The sequence below is a fragment of the Epinephelus lanceolatus genome, chromosome 11 (assembly GCF_041903045.1).
Source record: "Epinephelus lanceolatus isolate andai-2023 chromosome 11, ASM4190304v1, whole genome shotgun sequence".
Taxonomy (NCBI): Eukaryota; Metazoa; Chordata; class Actinopteri; order Perciformes; family Serranidae; genus Epinephelus; species Epinephelus lanceolatus.
This window is the reverse complement of record NC_135744.1, coordinates 3,401,508-3,418,188: the sequence shown is the minus strand read 5'-3', so window position 1 is coordinate 3,418,188 and position 16,681 is coordinate 3,401,508. Positions and strand designations below refer to the sequence as shown.

The window sequence follows — 16,681 nt, the reverse complement described above, 5'->3', positions numbered from 1 at the left end:
GCAAGCAAAATAAATGGAAGCTACAGCCATTTTCAAAATTCATACGTTATTCGTATTGTCTTATACAGTCCAAAAATATGTGTAAACATGAACAACTCTCTCCCAAGTCCTAAACCTAGTTAGGTATAAAAAGGAGAACAAGTCTCAGACTTAACTCTCTGGTTTAAAGTGATAGTTCAGGTTTTTGGACATGAAGTTGTGTGAAAGGCTGACCATCTGTAGCTCTGATGTGACAGTGTCACTACTCTCAGCGAGCTTCCTGCTCTGAGAATTCTTCATCTTCATCTTCATCGGCTGTTTCCAACAGAGAACCAGTAGGCTATTATTAGTGAGGAAAAAGATGGACTAGCCCTATATATACCTACTACTACAGCGCAAACACCGGCTCAGGCTCACAACACACCCTCGTCAGCTGCTGTAGGTAAACAGAGGAATACCAAAATGGTGCGAACTTGTGATTTCCCCAGCTGTGGGAATAAAAACATCGCCGGCTCCCAATTCCATCGGTTTCCTGTTACAGATGTAACCCGTAGGCAACTTTGGCTAACCCACCACCAGAACAAAGCAGAGACTTGTCGTAATCACATATGAATTCACATTTCTATGTGATTGATTACTCATGTCACGGATTTAGCAGTTAGCCTAATATAATAAACTAAATGCCGACGGTAAAACGAGGCCACGTATAATACTCTCCACAACACAACAGGCTATTAGTTCAATCAAACATTTTGTTTTACAGACAATCAGTTACAGACATCGTTATATAGAGTGGTATTACGTAATATATCTCTCTTTGTGCACAGCAGTGCGGAAATTGCGTTTTCTCTGTCCGTCGGGATCTGTGGGCAGCTGAAGTGAGCCTGACATACGCGCAGTTGCTTCACCCTCGCCGGCGTGGTAGCGAGGTTCATCCCAATTGACACAAGTCAAAGTTGCCTACGGGTTACATCTGTAACAGGAAACCGATGGAATTGGGAGCCGGCAATGTTTTTATTCCCACAGCTGTTCGCACCATTTTGGTATTCCTCTGTTTACCTACAGCAGCTGACGAGGGTGTGTCGTGAGCCTGCGCTATAGTCGTTGGCATATATAGGGCTAGTACATCTTCTTCCTCACTAATAATAGCCTGCTGGTTCTCTGTGGGAAACAGCCGATGGAGTTTTCCTGCGCACCTGCACGGCGTGGTGATGAACTGTCTTATTGATTTCTGTTGCCGTGCTGTCTTGCGGGCCTGAACAGTGGAGTGATACTGGCCAGAAAATAGTCCCAATTGATAGCAAGTTCTGACTTAATGCGGGGATGTTTTAAAATTATTGAAATAGTCTAACAAAACACATGCATACTTTTTTGTAGCTTAAAACCTTTTGGTTACGTGTCTCCTGTACATCTTCAGAACTACTTTTTCTCCGGTAAGCTACGGGCGATTTCTCAGAGCAGGAGGCTTGTTGAGAGTAGTGACACCGTCACATCAGAGCTACAGATGGTCAGCGTTTCACACAACTTCATGTCCAAAAACCTGCACTATCACTTTAAGAGAGAGTGTAGCTCATATTCACTAATACTAATTGACCTCAGTTGATGCTCAGAGTGAACATATTCAGAGTTGGCTGAACTGACTCTGGAACTGAACTGTTCTGGAACTGTTCTGGAACTGTTTTACAACTCTTGAGTTGTCTATCTCAGACCTCAGGGTTAGACACATTTATTTGTTCATTCATTTTCCATAACCGTGTATCCTCTTGAGGGTAGCGAGGGGCTGGATCCCATCCCAGGTGACACTGGGCAAGAGGCAGGGTACACCCTGGACAAGTAGCCAGGCTATTGCAGGCCTGACATATAGAGACAAACAACCATTCACACTCACATTCACACCTACGGGCAATTTTAGAGTCACCAATTATCCTAACCTGCATGTCTTTGGACTGTGGAGGGAAGCCAGAGTACCCGGAAAAAACTCATGCTGACATGGGGAGATAATGCAAATTCTGCATGGGTTAAACTCAGAGTTTATTAAAACTGCTCTCTGAAACAGGCCCCAGGTTTAACTTGATCTGACTAGTGTGGCTGGGGGACACTCAATGCGTTTACATGACATAAGAGAAATTAAATTTATAGTTTTATTCCGACTAAAACCAGACTATTGAAATACATGTAAACATGTTAGACCAACTGAAATTGAATCTCTCAAAGTTGGACTAACACAACCAGATAATGCAAATGGGAGCTAAATTCTTCTTCTTCTTCTTTCGGCTGTCCCCTTTAGGGGTCGCCACAGTGAATCATCTGCATCCATCTAACCCTATCCTCTGCATCCTCTTCTCTCACACCAACTGACTTCATGTCCTCTTTCACTACATCCATAAATCTCCTCTTTGGTCTTCCTCTAGGCCTATTGCCTGGCAGTTCCAACCTCAGCATCCTTCTACCGATATATTCACTATCCCTCCTCTGAACATGTCCAAACCATCTCAGTCTGAGCTCTCTGACTTTATCTCCAAAATATCTAACATGAGCTGTCCCTCTGATGTACTCATTCCTGATCCATCTATCCTCGTCACTCCCAAAGAGAACCTCAACATCTTCATCTCTGCTACCTCCAGCTCTGCCTCCTGTCTTTTCCTCACCGCCACTGTCTCTAGACCAAACAACATTGCTGGTCTCACCACCGTCTTGTACACCTTTCCTTTTAATCTTGCTGGTACTCTTCTATCACACATCATACCTGACACTTTTCTACACCCGTTCCAACCTGCTTGCACACGTTAAGTGGGAGCTAAATTGTTTGGTCTGTGATGTAATAGGTCAACACGAAAAAAGGTCCAATAATAACAAGCTGAAAGGGAGCATGTCGCTACTTATCGTAGTGCAGTCAAACATACTTCGGTCAATGAATCAAGTCCTTTCCCATGCTTGTACACTGGGACAAGGACAGTAGTCCAGTTAAATAGCCTAGTTGAGCTACAACTGTAGCTCCATTTAACTGTGCATGTAAACACACTGAGTATTTTCCTCTAGAAAGGCATGCATTACTAATGCACCACTGATTTTCAGAGTACTGACTGAAAAGATAGAGGCCAATAGTTGTTTAGGTCACATGTGTCACCACCTTTGTGTAACAGAAATAGCAGAGCTCTTTTCTTTAGTTGGGGCACATTGCCAGAGGTCAATGTTCAGGTAAAATGTAATTAATACAGGAAACAAATCTACAGAATGTACAATTACAACTTCATGAGATTTAAGTGTGTTGACTAAACTTTGTTAGATAAAGAGTGTACCTGTGTATTTGTTGGGTGCTGGGGGCCTGCTGATGTTCCACTCCACAGACCCCCTGCTGTGCAGGGAGCCAATGATCTGCTGAGCCAGCTGAGAGGACGGATCTGAGCTAGGCAGCTGGCTCTGAGCATCCAGATGTTGGTGATTGTAGGGGTAATGGAGGGTCAGGTTGTAAGTGGGGCCGCAAGTCACCTGGCCTGCTTCGGGGCTCAAACTGGAGCTCCTTTCCCTGCATGTGGTCAGGGGGTATGGGGATCTCTCCTTCCACGGCCCCCTTTGTGGGGAGCAGCTCAAGCATCCTGGTTGGAGAAGGCCAGCGGGCTGCTGTTATGCATAAACAAACACACAACAGCATAGAGTGGGTTACTGAAAACACAGAAATATATATGTGTTTGTAGCACTTAGCTTAATCCTCAAGATCTGAACGACATTCTTAAGATGATATTATTTTCCTTAAGATTGGCAACACAATATTTTTTTATCATAACTGTGAAAAAAATCACCTTTTGTCTACCAAGTGGAGGTCCCACCTCAGGATAGGGAGCTGCTCTGAGTTTGGTCCTCATCTTGACTGCTTTGGTTCTGAGTTGTTTGCGGTGGTCCTGAGAGGAAGAAGGACTGAGACCAGATTTAGCAGCTCGACTCTGGTCTTCAGACAACTGCAGCTCCTTGCACTCGATGTCACTGTGCATAAACAGACAGGCACTGTGTATCTTTGCACTGGTTTAACTGGAGGTTTTACAAGGAGTATAACATGGGAAAGGTGCCTACTCACGTGAGGACGTAGTTCACACTGACAATACAGTGAGGTCTGGAGGAGCGGCTGTTATGGACAATGGTGGCGTAGCTCTGCACCCACACCCAGCCTCCATGTTTTGATAACATACGATAGTACTTAGTGGTTACCTGCCCCTTCACCAATACTAGAGGGAACACAAAGATCAGGATCAAAGAGACAGAATCACACAGCAAGGGCATCTTTTTATAATCAGCACTGTGCATTAGTCATTCAAAGAAATAGAAGAAACCTTTCTCAGTTGACAGTAACTTAATGCCTGTGTTACACTGGAATCTGTAACCCATCAGATTCTGTGACCCAGTACCAGACTCACTTTAAAAAGCATTGAGTTTTGTGAGTTGTTAAGTGGTTAGGTTTGGGTTAGGGGTTATGGAATCTGACAGGTCAGAATTCAATGCAACACCTGCGACAACCATTTTTTGTTTTGTTTGTTTTTCTGGCTACTTGGGGGCAGCAGAAACAAGCTGTGAGCATGACATTAACATATGATTATTATTTTGGTTTATTTGGTGAACTTCTTAGCAAACAGTTTAGTAGTTGTGGTAGTTGCCCAGTTGTTACTGAGTAGCATTATCATCAATTTTGTTTCTGGTCATCTGGCTAGCATTTATTCAATTTTAGCTCTTATTTTGTTTCTACTGACTGCTCCAGGAAATATCTATCTCTTTAGCTGCTAAATGCTCCACCATGTTCACTAGCTAGTCTCTTAATGTGTCTGCTGTTTGGTGCTGAGCAGGTTGCTTTTTATGGCTTAAAACAACACGAGAGAGATGACAGTAAATTAAGACAGTATAGATTTGGATCAAAAAGCTAAACAGTGAGCCCCATTGTTTTATTGAATATTGACTATAGTCACTTTAGTAGACCACAATGCGATGCAGACAAGATTCACAGTTTTAAGTATAAAATATTGCAGTCATTGACATGTAATATAGTGAAGGAACCATCTTTTACTGAGTTTACACTGTAGAATTTTAGACCTGACTTTCCACTTGCCGACAGCTGTTGGAGACAAAGGCCAAATTGGCTATCACTTCTGTGAACAACGATCTCTGTGTGTGAATCTTCAAAGGAACAATCTGAGAGATGTGCCGATGCATTGCAGACAACTGAGATAATTTACCAGGTCAAATATCTGGACCTGTCTGCAAGTCTAAATCCTGCAGTGTGAAATTTGTTATGACTGGCAATTTCAGCAGCGATCACCTAAACCAGTGAAAGTGCAAGATACAAAATGAAAGAAATATTGGAGAAGTTGCAACGCCTCCAGCAGAACATTGCCAAGCAGAACAGACAATCCTTGTATCCCATGTCTCTTCAACCATTCTCCCTCCATATTCCTTTCTTGTTCTTCTTTGGTTTTTAGCTGCAAATCAGCACACAAAGCTTGGATCGCTAGCTTCTTGGGGACATCCAATTTTGGAGGAAAGAACTCTTCTCTTGTGTGGTCTTGAATCCTCTCCTGTATCACTTGTTGTGTGTATTAAACCGGAGAAACTGGTCAGGGATTCTCCCTAGTGAAATGTCTTGTCAGGTGTGACCCCCTGTCACCGATCACTCATATAATATGCAAATCACAACAAATTCAAGGTACCCCATTATAGAGAGACAGTTGTGTAATGTGATCAGTACAGCAATCTGACAACTTTGAAAGTCATATAATGTGTCAATGCCATAAGCTATTTTGGCACCATTTTTTACCTACAAAACTTACTTTCCTTTTCCAGAACTCTGTGTTTGGGCATCTTGCAAATTTACTTTGTCTGACATGACTTCAGTCAGTCCCTAGCATTCATACTGTTGCCTGCCCTGTTTTCCCTGCAATAAACTATCTCTCTTGTTATTTCATATCTAGCCATTTCCTCATGCCCTGCAGGAGCCTTTTTACCACCATTCCCATCACTTAGCCATTCCTGCCCACCTTCTCACCTGTTCCCCATTTCCTACATTAGTCTTGCAGTATATACAAATACCAGCTCATTCCCTCTGTCTTCACCAGCCTTTGTCCTGTCTGTCTGATTCTACCTGCTTGACACACTGCCTGCTCCAGGGATTGTTGAGTCTCACCCTATCCCCTTTCTGTAAAGGTTGCCGGTTTGACAGCCTACCTGGTTTTGACCTTTGCCTATTTTTTGTTGAGGTAAAATTATCTTAACCTATGAGTTGTGCTGTTGGGTTTAAGCTTGCTCTGAGCCATTGCAGTACAATCTGGCCAAAACGAACCCAGAACTGTCAACACAGGTGAGGGCTATCCACTGCTGAGAGCAGCAACTGACCTCACAAGGAATTAGAGATATCTGCTCGCCACAAGCAGGTTGTTGAATTCATCTGTGAGAAAGATTCGGTGACAGCACAGGCCCTGTTGGTAGTTCCTCCATTCGAACTTTGTAAGTATTTGATTATGCTACCCCGGGAAGAGCAGCAGTTATAGGTATGTTCAGCCTGCTTCAAGAAGGGGGAAAGGGTGGCCGAATACTCAACTGAATTCAAAACCATTGCTGGTGAAATAGGTGATATTCTCTTTCTCTCTAATCTCTAATGTCTCTCCAATATAATGATGAACTGGCGGCCTGTGATCCTCCCTCAGATCTGGATGTTCTGATTACCCTTGCCATCCACATTGATAGTTGTCTCGAGGAATGAAGGACAAAAGAGCTCTTTCTGTCAGCCCCCGAGGTCCTCTATGCTTCCTACCGGATAGGTAGGAAGCACTACTACCTATTCGGCTTCACTCCTGCCTTGATTTGACAACTGAGGTCACAGATTAAGAGCTCACAGTTAAGACCAGATGTCTCTCTCACACTCATCTCTTTCTGCCTTTGAACTGCTGCAAGGGGCTACCATATTTTCCAAGTTTGTCCTCAGAAATGCATATCACCTCATGTGTGTCAGGGAGGAGTGTGAATGAAAGACTGCATTTATCACATCCAGTGGACATTATGAGTACCTGGTCATACCTTTTGGTCGAACAAAAGCCGATGCCGTTTTCAAGGCTTTTCTGAATGACGTCCTCAGAGACCAGTGTAATTCCTGTGTTTGTCTTTCTCTATGATATTCTCATGTTATTTAAGTCCAAGCAGAAGCATGCACAGCATGTGAGGTGCATTCTCCAGAAGCTTGTGGAGAGGCAAAGAAATGGGAACATTCTTGAAGTTGTTATTCCTGGGGTTTGTTGTCAAAGCAGGGAGCATCCAGAGGAATCCTGCTAAGGTCAAGGTCTCGAAATGGCCCATCCCCTACTTTTACAAGGAACTGCAGTATTTCTTGGGCTTCATTAACTTTTACTGGTGGTTTCTCAGGAAGTACAGCTCAGTGGCAGCTCCTCCCATGGCTCTAATCAACTTCTCACTCTCATTTCCCCTATGGACCAACAGTGTTAGATGTGCAGCCCTCTTTCGCCAGTTTCAGTCTCAAAAATTCTCTTGTACGACATGAGGAGATTCTCCTCTCCACCTACTTTGTTGATGCCATCAACTGAGTAATAGAGGACAAGGTAAAACAAGCTCAGTCTGGGTTTCTAGCTCCCAGAGCCTGTCCCTGTTTACGCCTGCTAGCCTCTGCTCCCAGGTTCTGCAGTGGAATCATTCCTCTCAACTGGCCTGCCATGCTGGTGTCAAACCCACCCTGGCTCTCCAGTGTCAGTGTTTCTGGTGGGCCTCTATGGAGCACAACACCAGGGAGTTTGGTGCTGCTTGTCTGATCTGCTCTCAGCTTAAAAAGCCCCACCTGTCTACTGCAACTGCTTCCAGTTCCCATCTCTGTGACTTTGTCACATTCCCTGCACCTGATGATAACCCTATCATTCTCACTGATGTTGACTAGTTTACCAAGTCTGCCAAGTTCCTTTCCTTGCCTAAATTACCTGAAGCCAGGGAAAAAGCTGAACTTACATTAAATCATGTCTTTAACCTACATGATGTCCTCTGGGACATTGGCTCTGACTGGGGATTGCAAGGCACATTTTGGTTTTTGAAAAAGTAGGCTCCTGGAACCCCTTTTTCTGGGTTTCTAGGCAACTGCCTTTGGTAGAGTATGACCGTAACACTTGGCCCAGCTACCCAGCTGCTATCAGACACTCCCCCTTCCAGTGCCCACAGGATTATCAGCGTCCCCTCTTTCCTGATCAGGAATGTGAGGCGAGCATCCCTGCAGTCCAGGCTTCTATTCATTGCTATCGTTGCAACTGAATGCAGGCCCTTTCCACTGTTCTTCGTACCTTTGACTGTTACCAGAAGATTGCTGCAGCAGAACATCTGGTTATCCTTGCAGGACTTACTCACTCAGAGTGAAGTCCAGGAAGTTGGCTCCATGGTTCATAGGTTCATTCCTCACCTCCAGGGTCATCAACCCAGTTGCAGTCTACCTCCATCTTCCTCACCCCATGAGGACCCACTTGACCTTCCACATGTCCCCGTTCAAGCCAGGCCAGAAGAGCTTGCTTCATTCATTCATCCCTTTTTCCACCATATCCATCACCTGACCCTACCCCCTCACCTGTGCCCTATTTCCCTCCTCAGTCTTGTATTACATATACCAGCCCATTTTGACCCTGTCTTTGCCAGAGTTAGCATCTGCCCCAGCTTTCCAGCCTTTGTTCTGCCTGCCAAATCCACATGGTCAATACTACATGGACTGCACTTGTATAGTGCCTGTCTAGTCTTCTGACCTCTCAAAGTGCTTTTACATTACTTGTCACAGTCCCCTGCTCTGGTGGCCAAGACTACCATACAAGGTCAATCAATCAATCAATTTTATTTATAAAGCCCAATATCACAAATCACAATTTGCCTCACAGGGCTTTACAGCATACGACATCCCTCTGTCCTTTGGACCCTCCACCTGCCACCTGCTACTCAGTTAAACATTCACACAAACTCATACACCTCTGGCACAGCCATCGGTATATATACTCTTACCTGAGGATACTTAGACATGCAGACTGGAGGAGCCGGGGATCGAGCTGCTTTTTTTTTTTATTAGTGGATGACCTGCCCTACCTCTGAGCCACAATTGCCCCTTTCTGGATAAGTTTGCCTGTTCTGACTTGGGTCAGCTGCTGGCATAAACACTCCATGTGGTTGTTTAGGGCCACAACTGCAAGGGGGTCACATGATTATTGTAACTTTTTTTGCTGCTCGCTCAACACACTTTGTACGGTGTAACATTGGGTCTAGGCGGAAACACCGTGATGTGCTGCCTGCTTTTTTTAGTGCCCATGTTAACCACCTGTGCTGTTCACACAGGATAGCGAAAGTTTTGGTATTTGCTCTTTTATCTCTGTGATCTAAGGATAACACACTAATAATCTACTGTCAATTGTGTAAAGGATATATTACATATGATATAAATGATCTGATTCTGATAAATAATCATTTATGCATCCCATGCTTACCAACCTATTTCTGCCCCTCTCCCTGCTTTTCTCCTGGAGTTTTAATTCCCCCAATTTTTATTCCCCATATGATAAAAATGCAAAATCCCCATTCACTAAGTCTTGTGTCACTGCTGTTGGTGATTTGTGTTTTTTTTTAATAACTTACTTATTCCATTAGTTGTGTCTAAACAGAGTGAGAGAGATGAGCATTCACACACATGCACATTCACACACAAGAAGACAGACAGACAAAATATTAGCTATATGGGTGATTAGAAAACAGCCAAGGAACATAATCTCTTGTTTTAACTCTATTCATTCTAAACTGTTTCGATAGGCTAAAACTTGTTTTTGTTATAAGGAAACTAAACATGATACTGATATCTACTATTACAGATATTATAATACTCCCCTGTGTCTGACTAAGTATTTCAAGGACTCACATAAATGGTGAGCATAGCGTAGATGGAAAACGTCACAGGCATGAACGTGGTGGTAGAGAGTCTTCTCTATCAGGTCCTGAGGCTCATAGCCTGTCAGCTCTGCCACCCTGGCTCCAGAACACAAGAGAGAGGGCACAAGCTAACAGTCAGAGGGGCTGACATCAGTGTGGTCAAGTGCATCATAGTTTAGTTAACAATCTAGTGGTACACATATTTTAAAACAGCTAACTATTAGCTATTGTACACATAATTCTATATTCTTATAACATTTTATAATCTTATCTTCTTATCTAATCTTATCTTCTGCATGTATTGTACCAAGAGTGTATTTGTAATTACAATTTTTTTTTTCTTTTGATCATTTGTGATCATATTTATGATTTTATAGCAATCAAGATGATATCATGGCTTTCATCTTTCTTTCCACCTGTTCAGTCAAGCATCTCTCCTACCTTGTGTCCAAGAAAATGAGTTTTAAGTCCAGGCTGGCCCGGAACATGAACATGTTGCTGTGGAGTTTGATCTCGGTGATACCACTGGGGGGCAAGGAGTGACCAACTGCTACCAAGCCTACAGTCTGATAACTGGATTCATACAGCACCATGTCCACCATGTACTGACGCACTTTCAGGTAGCCGCTGCAGTGGATGACCTGGGAACCGACAACATGACACTAATGTCATCATATGTGGACACATTCAAAGGAATTGGAAGAGACAAAAAGTTGAAAAGGTTTAAACTACAGCTGACAAATGATTAATTTTTTTTTAATCCCAATTATTCGCTAAATTTCAGCATGTTTGTGTTGCTCTGCAGTTACACCTTCTAAACACTGATTGGCAGTGGGGGTTTCTGTGAAGTGCTGTCAAGTCTGACTGTCTCAAAACACATCTAAAACACACATTCCACATAGCTTAATAGAGACACTTTCAAACAAAGTACATAAATTGGCTTTATTATAACTTGGAGGATTCACAGAACAAAGCACTTGACACATTTTCCCCCAAAATACAACTTGCTAACGTTATTAGCACAAGCCTATTGCATTTTGCATTGTATTAAACTGGCATATTTAGCAAGGGCTGTAGTTAACTTCTTTGATTGAGTTTCATCCACAGGTCTGTGGCTATTCACTCACTCCAAAATAGTGCTTTGCCAGCTTTGCCAATGTAGTTGCCCACTGACATCAATCTGATTAGTAACACCTGTGTGCTCCGTTTATGGGTGGTATACTCAAAGTACTATGTTGATATTGTAATTTCGTTTGACACAAGGTGCATATTACTTTTGACTTGTCAACTGAGCCGCCTGGGAGTTTTTTTTTAACATTAAAGGAGTCATTCAAGAATGCAGGGGTGTCTGATTCTCCCTCACTGCTGCAGCAGGAAGCGAGGAGCCACTGCTGCAGCTTTACTACAATTAAGGGTGCATTGAGTAGAGAAGACAAAATAGAAGCGATTAAAAAACATAAAGCACCTTGTCCAGACTGGGAATTGATCTATAGTTGCTCTGTGGTCTCTATACTACTGTGTGACTGCTACTGCTTTATGATTATGATTATTATTGTTATGATGATGATGATTATTATTCATTCATTCATTCATCTTCTAACTGCTTCATCCAGGGCTAGAGCCTATCAATTAGAGTTATCAATTAACCTAGTCCCCAATCTGCATGTCTTTGGACTGTGGGAGGAAGCCGGAGTGCCCGGAGAGAACCCACGCTGACACGGGGAGAACATGCAAACTCCGCACAGAAGGGCTCCCACGCCCGGGATCGAACCGGCAACCCTCTTGCTGTGAGGCGAGAGTGCTAACCACCACACCACCGTGCCGCCCATGATGATGATGATGATGATTATTATTATTATTATTATTATTGTACAATCATCACAGTCTCATTTACCAAACTCAGGTATTTGAACTTTTGTCACCCAAATGCCCATTAAACACAGTTTCTGCTGTAGTGTAGTTTTGCTGTCCATGCTGGCAGCATCACGGCACACTTAACCTGACCTTCCAACCAAAACTAGTCATCTCTTTGCAACAGGTCCAAGGTTTATTTTGTAGTTGTTTTTCCTGTCATAATATGAAAAGCAGAAAGACATTTACATTCTCTTTTCTCATGATTGTGTGCTCATCAGATATGTCAGCATCTTTTTAAAGGGTGTATAAGATAATGGGCCATGCTTAGGCTAGGACAGCTGTGCAGCTACTGTTTTTTTGTGTTGGACAGCAAAAGCCCATGATGGGGAGCTGAGCCTATGTATGTAATTACCAGATGGGAGTATGACTTATCCCTAACAGCCCTAATCTTTGGTATATGCAACTAACAAAATGCATCACGCTTGTGCTGGTAATGACCATGAGGGGCTGTATTCAATGAGTAGACAAAGATCTAACAGTTTTTATTAAGGGGCAACTGAATATTCCCGAATGTCCAAAATTTGATGCCATGACCAATACACAGTTACATGTTTATGCATCACTTTATTGGACCTCTAAGTTACCATAAATTAAGTTATTGTGTGTGTTGGAGTAAATGATAAACCAGCAGCTGCACCTACCTTATATCCCCCACATGTGAGTCCTGCATTTCGTTTAGCAAGAACACACTTCATCCTCAAGAAGAAGGAGCGCTCTATTTCATACTCTGCCACACAAACACACATTACGGAGACATTACTTGCATGTTATAGTATACTCTGGTTTTAAAATACAATATCCCAGTGCTGTTGTTACCAGTGACACTTCTTACACCTGGGATTATCTAAAATTGCCATTTTGCCATTTTTTTCAGACCAGTTACCTTAGTGGTAACCTGTAGTAAGACAGCCTGACAGAGACACCTGGATTACCTCTGCTTATCCTGCTGCCAACACAAACCTAAACTAAGTTATTAGCTCAAACACTGTATTCAGTGCAGCACAGCACAGTCTGTCTTCTGGAATACAGCCTAAAAAGGGGAGTCAACGATTCTGTTAAAAGATTGTTAAAATATTTGAACTTAACACCCAAACAAATACAAACAAACAGATTTATCATTCCTCTTGCTCCCACTGTCTTTCTCTATATACATCCACGTTCCCTGTTGCTGATTGGCTAGAATAGTGTTGTCTGGCTCAGTCTAAGCCACTTTATTTGTTTCCCATTTACAGAACTAGGGCTATGTAGGAATTAGACCTGACTACAATTGGAATATGTAGGATTTTTTTTTCAGTGCACACAGAATGGATAGCTAGTAGACTGTGAGGAGATATTTGCTGATTTGACCAATGTTGGTTTAGAATCACTGACTGCACCTTTAATGCTATAAAAGCTATATGACTGATGTAGCTATGTAGATAAAACCTGGTCTCACTCCAAAGTTGTTGAAAACTGGCGCTTGGTCAGTGACTTCTGGCATCAGACACCAACAAAAAAAGCTATCCTTTCCAGTCGGCATGGCACATAGCCTGCCATGGCGTCAGGGGGAAACGCAGCCGGACAACAACAAAAATCAAGGTGGCGAGAGTCCAAGTGGGGCAGGGCGGGAGGTGTGGTGGATGGTCCAACAACAACCGACTTTCACCCAGTAGGGCAGTGTTTGCTTCCCGTGTGATTGCAAAGCCAAACCCTGTGCTTTTGTCCTAAACCCAGTCACATGCATTTGTTGCCTAAACTCAATCATGTGCGTGCTTGGCTAAACGTAATCACATGTGTTTGTTGTTGAAGGGAAAAAAAACATAAATTCACAGTGTTGTGCTGATGTAGTCTGTTTATTTTGAAAGAGACTGTCTGCAAACTGTACATTTCCTGTGAAAACGAACTGTATTTTGAAAACAGACAGTGTATGTAACAGATTGAAATTGACATGACGTCCCGGAACGCCAACAACCAACGCACCCAGGGTACCTTACGCGTCATATCTCAATGTGGAAAGTCCATGACCAAATGTCGATGTGCGACGAGGGTGGAGTGAGAATATGTTGGATTGTACATTGTGTATTTCAGGACCTTAACATCTGTGCCCTTAAAACTAATTTAGCAGACACTTCTGTCTAAAGCAATGTACAAATGAGATAAAATACAAGCCGCAAACACACATGTAAGGCTGCACAGTCCACATTATAATTAAAGACCATTATCTGTCTACTAATCCTAGTGGGGTCTAATCTAATGGGGTAGGCTAGCGATTCTCAGTGTCACATTGAGACATATATATATATATATATATATATATACACACACACACATAGTGATAATAGCTGACCAACAGACTTAACATAATCTCTCCTGAGAAACCATTAACTAACATGTTTTCATAAGAAATAAGTATGATGACCAAACTACACTAAATACACATATTTTGGTTTGCATTAGCCAGGAAACATGGGAAATTAGACAGACAAAGGTCTGCAAGCCTTTTTCAAATAATGGTTCTTTATGCCATTAAGATAAATATACATATATATATATATATACCATCACATGTGCAAGAGAGCCTGGTAATTTAGAATCCTTAAGTACCTGGAGAGAAGTGATGGTGTGGGGGCTGGCAAAGACCCAGCACTGCTGTCATCTCATCATGGTCTGATGGATGGATGTACTCAAATATACTGTTTCCTGTTAGCTCCACCTGTAGCACACACATTTCCAGCATGTGCTCATGAATTTGTTGACACCAGCTACATCACAACTAACTAACCAAAATATGAGACAAAACATAGACATGTAGACTACTGAATCCAGGCAGTAATGAAAGACTTTTCTTCAATGGGCCTCAGAGCTCAACATGCTGCACATTAAGAAAAGAGCAAATGAAGAAACATCTTCATAAACAGAAAACATTCCCCAACTTGACAACACACCAAATCATATTTTACTGAGACATAAAAACATCAATTTTCATCCTTCTTGTTAGGAGGGGATTTCAACAGTATTCTGGGTGGCTTTATAGACAAACTACCACCTTCTCAACAAAATAGAACAGATTCATACTTAACTGACTTTATAAGAAGATTTAATCTAGTATATATATGGAGAGAGAAGAACCCTAATAGTAGATTGTATACCTGGAGCAATAAAACTGGCTCTAGGCAATCACAATTAGACTATTGGCTAATATCTGATAGTTTAAACAAAAAATAATGTTGCTTGCATCTGCCCTATGCCTTTAACTGATCATAAAGCTATATGCATATCTATTAATATCTCTTCTGGTCCTACACTTGCCACTCGTTCGAGCTATTGGAATATTAATTGCTCTATACTACAAAATGAAGAAGATAAAAAAAAAGATTAAGGATATGATTTCATTCTCCTGGTCTAAAGCGAACAATGAAAACTCTTTTGGGCTTAACTGGGAACTTCTCAAATATGAGGTGGGAAAATATTTAAGAAAGAGTGGTGCTCAAACAATAAAAGCCAGGAAAGCAGAGGAGTTGAAGATTGTCTCAAGTATAACTAACTTATCCAGCAAAGACCCTGATTCCCTAACAGAGGAGGAAAAAGAAGAACTAGCTTACTAACAAATTAAACTTGATGAATTATATCAGCAAAAAGCAAAGGGTGCTTTCATAAGGTCTCGCTCTATGTGGTTAGAAGAGGGGGAACAAAACTCTCATTATTTCTTTAATTTAGAGAAACATCGCTCCACCAACAACAATATTAGCAAATTAAATAGTAATGGAGCTATTACTGAAGATCAGCATAAAATAGCAGACTTTTGCTCAAATTTTTATAAAGATCTGTATAGCTCTAAATTTAGCCAAACTGCAGCTGATAATTTCTTAAATTCCCTTTCAGTTAAAATAATAAGTGAAGAAGATGGAGAGTCCTGCGACAGGCCCATATCTCCTCAAGAAGTACAGCAAGCTATAAACCAACTCAAAAACAACAAATTTCCAGGGTCTGATGGGCTGACATTTGAATTTTATAAATGTTTTGTTACTGATCTGACTCCTTTTTTACATAAAGTCTTTGTAGAATGTATTAATAATGAATGTCTTCCCACTACGCTGACCCAAGGAATTACTGTTTTAATTCCCAAATCAAACAAGGACAAGTTACTTTTAGACAATTGGCATCCGATTTTCCTACTTAATAACGATTATAAAATAATAGCTCTCTTATTGGCTGCAAGATTAAGGTCAGTACTGGACTCTATCATAGAAGAAACACAGTCAGGTTTTATGAATAAGAGGCATATAGCAAATAATGTTAGGCTAGTCTTAGACATTTTGGATTATCCAGAGATGGTGGAGGACGGTGGGCTCATGCTGTTTGTAGATTTCTACAAAGCATTTGACACTGTTGAGCATCCATTCATTTTACAATCCCTTAAGAAAAGCATCAAAAGTCTATACAACAAAAGTAATAGCTCAATTAAACTAACGGGTGGTATGTCTCCCAGATTTAACGTGTCTAGTGTTGTTTCTTAAATAGCGATGATGTGAAGGTAATGAAGAAGTCTCTGATGACACCATCTTGCTTGCATAAAGAAAGATTTATTAAAAGAAGAACAGCATCTATCAAGCATCTAGAATGCTTGAGAGAGAGTTCGAAGCCAATATGAACTGCTCTGAATAACGGCTCAATTTACCCTGCATATACAGGTTGGTTGTTTTGATGAACTTTGAAACAAAATGTGACAAATGACAGAGAGACAATCTAGATGGAATCCAACCTTTCATCTTACTTATCTATCCTTGACCTAAGCCATAATAAAATCTTGACCTGGGCCCCTAACTGATCATATAAGACCCCGGTCATCACATAACATGTGGCACGTCAGATACTACACTAGCCT

The 16,681-nt window shown here is 41.8% G+C and overlaps 1 protein-coding gene across 1 annotated transcript in view; it reads right to left on the bottom strand.

The window, feature by feature from the left end:
- Nucleotides 1-16,681, bottom strand: part of sim2 (SIM bHLH transcription factor 2) — a 55,443-nt gene that overhangs the window by 11,448 nt on the left and 27,314 nt on the right. Inside the window, exons 4-10 of the mRNA XM_033639155.2 lie at nucleotides 14,401-14,509; nucleotides 12,459-12,544; nucleotides 10,345-10,544; nucleotides 9,893-9,999; nucleotides 4,052-4,199; nucleotides 3,780-3,960; nucleotides 3,279-3,600 (exon numbers count right to left, since the gene is read on the bottom strand). Coding sequence (XP_033495046.1) covers nucleotides 3,279-3,600; nucleotides 3,780-3,960; nucleotides 4,052-4,199; nucleotides 9,893-9,999; nucleotides 10,345-10,544; nucleotides 12,459-12,544; nucleotides 14,401-14,509 — 1,153 coding nt within the window. The remainder of the gene's footprint in view (nucleotides 1-3,278; nucleotides 3,601-3,779; nucleotides 3,961-4,051; nucleotides 4,200-9,892; nucleotides 10,000-10,344; nucleotides 10,545-12,458; nucleotides 12,545-14,400; nucleotides 14,510-16,681) is intronic.